At 32.4% G+C, this 2,511-nt stretch overlaps 1 protein-coding gene across 1 annotated transcript; it reads left to right on the top strand.

Annotated features, from left to right (window-relative positions):
• The first annotated feature begins 1,000 nt into the window (after window positions 1–1,000).
• Window positions 1,001–1,978, top strand: LOC141519654 (olfactory receptor 4C15-like). Its single transcript, XM_074231831.1, has one exon. The coding sequence runs from the start codon at window positions 1,001–1,003 to the stop codon at window positions 1,976–1,978; it is 978 nt and encodes a 325-aa protein (XP_074087932.1).
• The last annotated feature ends 533 nt before the right edge of the window (window positions 1,979–2,511 follow it).

Genomic DNA, 2,511 nt, shown 5'->3' with positions numbered 1-2,511 from the left:
GCTCTGGAATAACTGAGTATTTTTTTGTTAGCAAAACCTTTATTTTGTATGATTCTTTGCAAAGAATGTATTTAATTAAGTAATCTAAGAATCATAGAATTTAAGTGCACAAAGGGATCTCAGATGCCTCTTGTTATAATCCATAGAGGAAGATGAATCCTGTCTACATTAGTCCCTAAGGAGATCACTTTTCTTTCTTTTCAGCTCTCTAAGATCAGCACAACTCTATCAGACTATCACACTATCAGTTTTTCAAATTTCCGACCTAAGTTCCAACCTGAGTCTAAGTAAAAGAAAAAAATAAATGAATCTTTCTTATACATAAAAATACTCCAGATACCAAAAATCATAAAGGACTCTATTTTTGTGTGCTCCTATGAAAACATTCGCAGATCCTTCAATTTTTCCTCCTAGTGACTGAATTTGAGATTTTAGTGACCCTCATGAATTCATTCTCCTGTTTCCAATGGACTCTCTGAAATGTAATTATCAGAAGTAAGTAGAATTCTATATATTTTGTCTATATATTTTATATATCATTCTATAATGTTATATTTCAAGTAGACTTATAATATATATAACAATATGCATAAAGATAAATATACATATATTTGCACATCACCATTTCCACGTTCTCTTAAAACCTCTTATGTAGATAAGCTTCTCTGCTTGTGGTGAATCTAGATCCTACTTTACTGTCCATCCAACTAAATATGTGAAACTATATATGTGATATCTGAATATATGTGATATCTGAAAGAGTTTGCTAGACATTTGAATAATTCCTATTCCTCTGGTAATAACTAACAATATTCACCTTGTACAATTGCTCATGTATGGCACCAAAACCAAAGGAACATTGAGAATGATCTTGTAGCATAATAGATTTTAATGTCAGTTTATTTTCTTAGTATTATAATCTATACTGAAAAGATCCCATTTAATGTCTTGTTTTCAGATCCTTCATATTCAATAAGACACCGACCTCCATGTCAAAATCATGAAAAATCAAAGCCATGTGACTGAGTTCATTCTCCTGGGACTGACACAAAATCAAAGTATTCAGAAAGTCATATTCATCATGTCTTTATTGTTTTACCTTGTAACTCTTGGGGGAAACCTGTTTATTGTATTTACCATCACTAGCACCCCCTCACTCTTTGCTTCCCCTATGTACTTCTTCTTGACATTTCTTTCTTTCTTAGATGCATGTTTCTCATCAGCCATTGTTCCCAAAATCATAGTTGACTCTTTGTCTAAGAAGAAAACCATCTCCTTTGAAGGATGCATGATTCAGGTCTTTGCAGGACATTTTTTTGGTTGTGTTGAAGTGATTGTCCTCACAGCCATGGCGTATGACCGCTATGTAGCCATCTGCAAACCTCTGCATTATGTAAACATCATGAGCAAGCAAGTATGCTTATTATTTCTAGGAGTGGCCTGGGTAGGGGGATTCTTGCACGCTATCATCCAAATGGCTTTTGTTTTACCATTACCATTCTGTGGCCCCAATGTAATCAATCACTTTGTCTGTGACTTTTATCCTCTACTGGAACTGGCCTGTACTGATACACATAACATTCGATTTATGGTCTTAGCCAATAGTGGCTTCATTTGTATTTTAATTTTCTCCCTCTTACTTGTGTCTTATGGGGTAATCCTATATAACCTGAGGACATACAGCAGAGAAGGAAGACGCAAAGCCCTCTCCACTTGTAGTTCCCATATCACAGTTGTGTTTCTGGTATTTGTTCCATGCATATTTGAGTATGCAAGGCCTCCCACCACTTTCTCCTTTGATAAGATGGTAGAAATAATTTACACTGTTCTGACACCTTTTTTGAACCCTTTCATTTATACTTTTAGAAATACAGAAGTAAAAAATGCCATGAGGCAGTTTTGTAATAGTAAAATATTTTTATTTAAAAAAATAAATGCTTTGAAAATAAAATTCTTACTTTTCAATAAGCATAAATGATGATGATTGTTATTACATTAAAAAGTTTCCTACCACATTCTTGATGAAGACAGCCATATAACTATACAAATAATATAGTGGTATGAAAATATATATATATATATATATATATATATAGATGTATATATATATAGATAAATTCTTTATACATACATGTATCTATCCATATAGAAAGTTGATAATATTATATATATATTTATATATATATCTGGAAATAGCTCTGTGGAAATGAGTAAGGGTGGTTAAAGTATATGGAATCATGTCATTGAAGACCTCTATATCCAAGTATTATTGCATACCTGTAAATATATGTATATATGCATACATGTATATGCATATATACATATATTTACACACATATGTGTACATATATATGTATAGATAGATAGATAGATAGATAGATAGATAGATAGATAGATAGATAGATAGATATCAAGTCCATTCCTACCTTTCTAGTCTTCTGACAGCTTACTTGCCTTTTTCTCTCTTTGGCCAAGTCACACTGGTTGGAATGTTCCATCTCCTGATTTCAG

Source organism: Macrotis lagotis, chromosome 3, assembly GCF_037893015.1.
Source record: "Macrotis lagotis isolate mMagLag1 chromosome 3, bilby.v1.9.chrom.fasta, whole genome shotgun sequence".
Taxonomy (NCBI): Eukaryota; Metazoa; Chordata; class Mammalia; order Peramelemorphia; family Peramelidae; genus Macrotis; species Macrotis lagotis.
The sequence above is the reverse complement of the archived record's forward strand: the minus strand, read 5'-3'. Positions and strand labels throughout refer to the sequence as shown.

Excerpts from the sequence above, each read along its gene's own strand:
- LOC141519654 (XM_074231831.1), top strand. The coding sequence starts at position 1,001 with ATGAAAAATCAAAGCCATGTGACTGAGTTCATTCTCCTGGGACTGACA.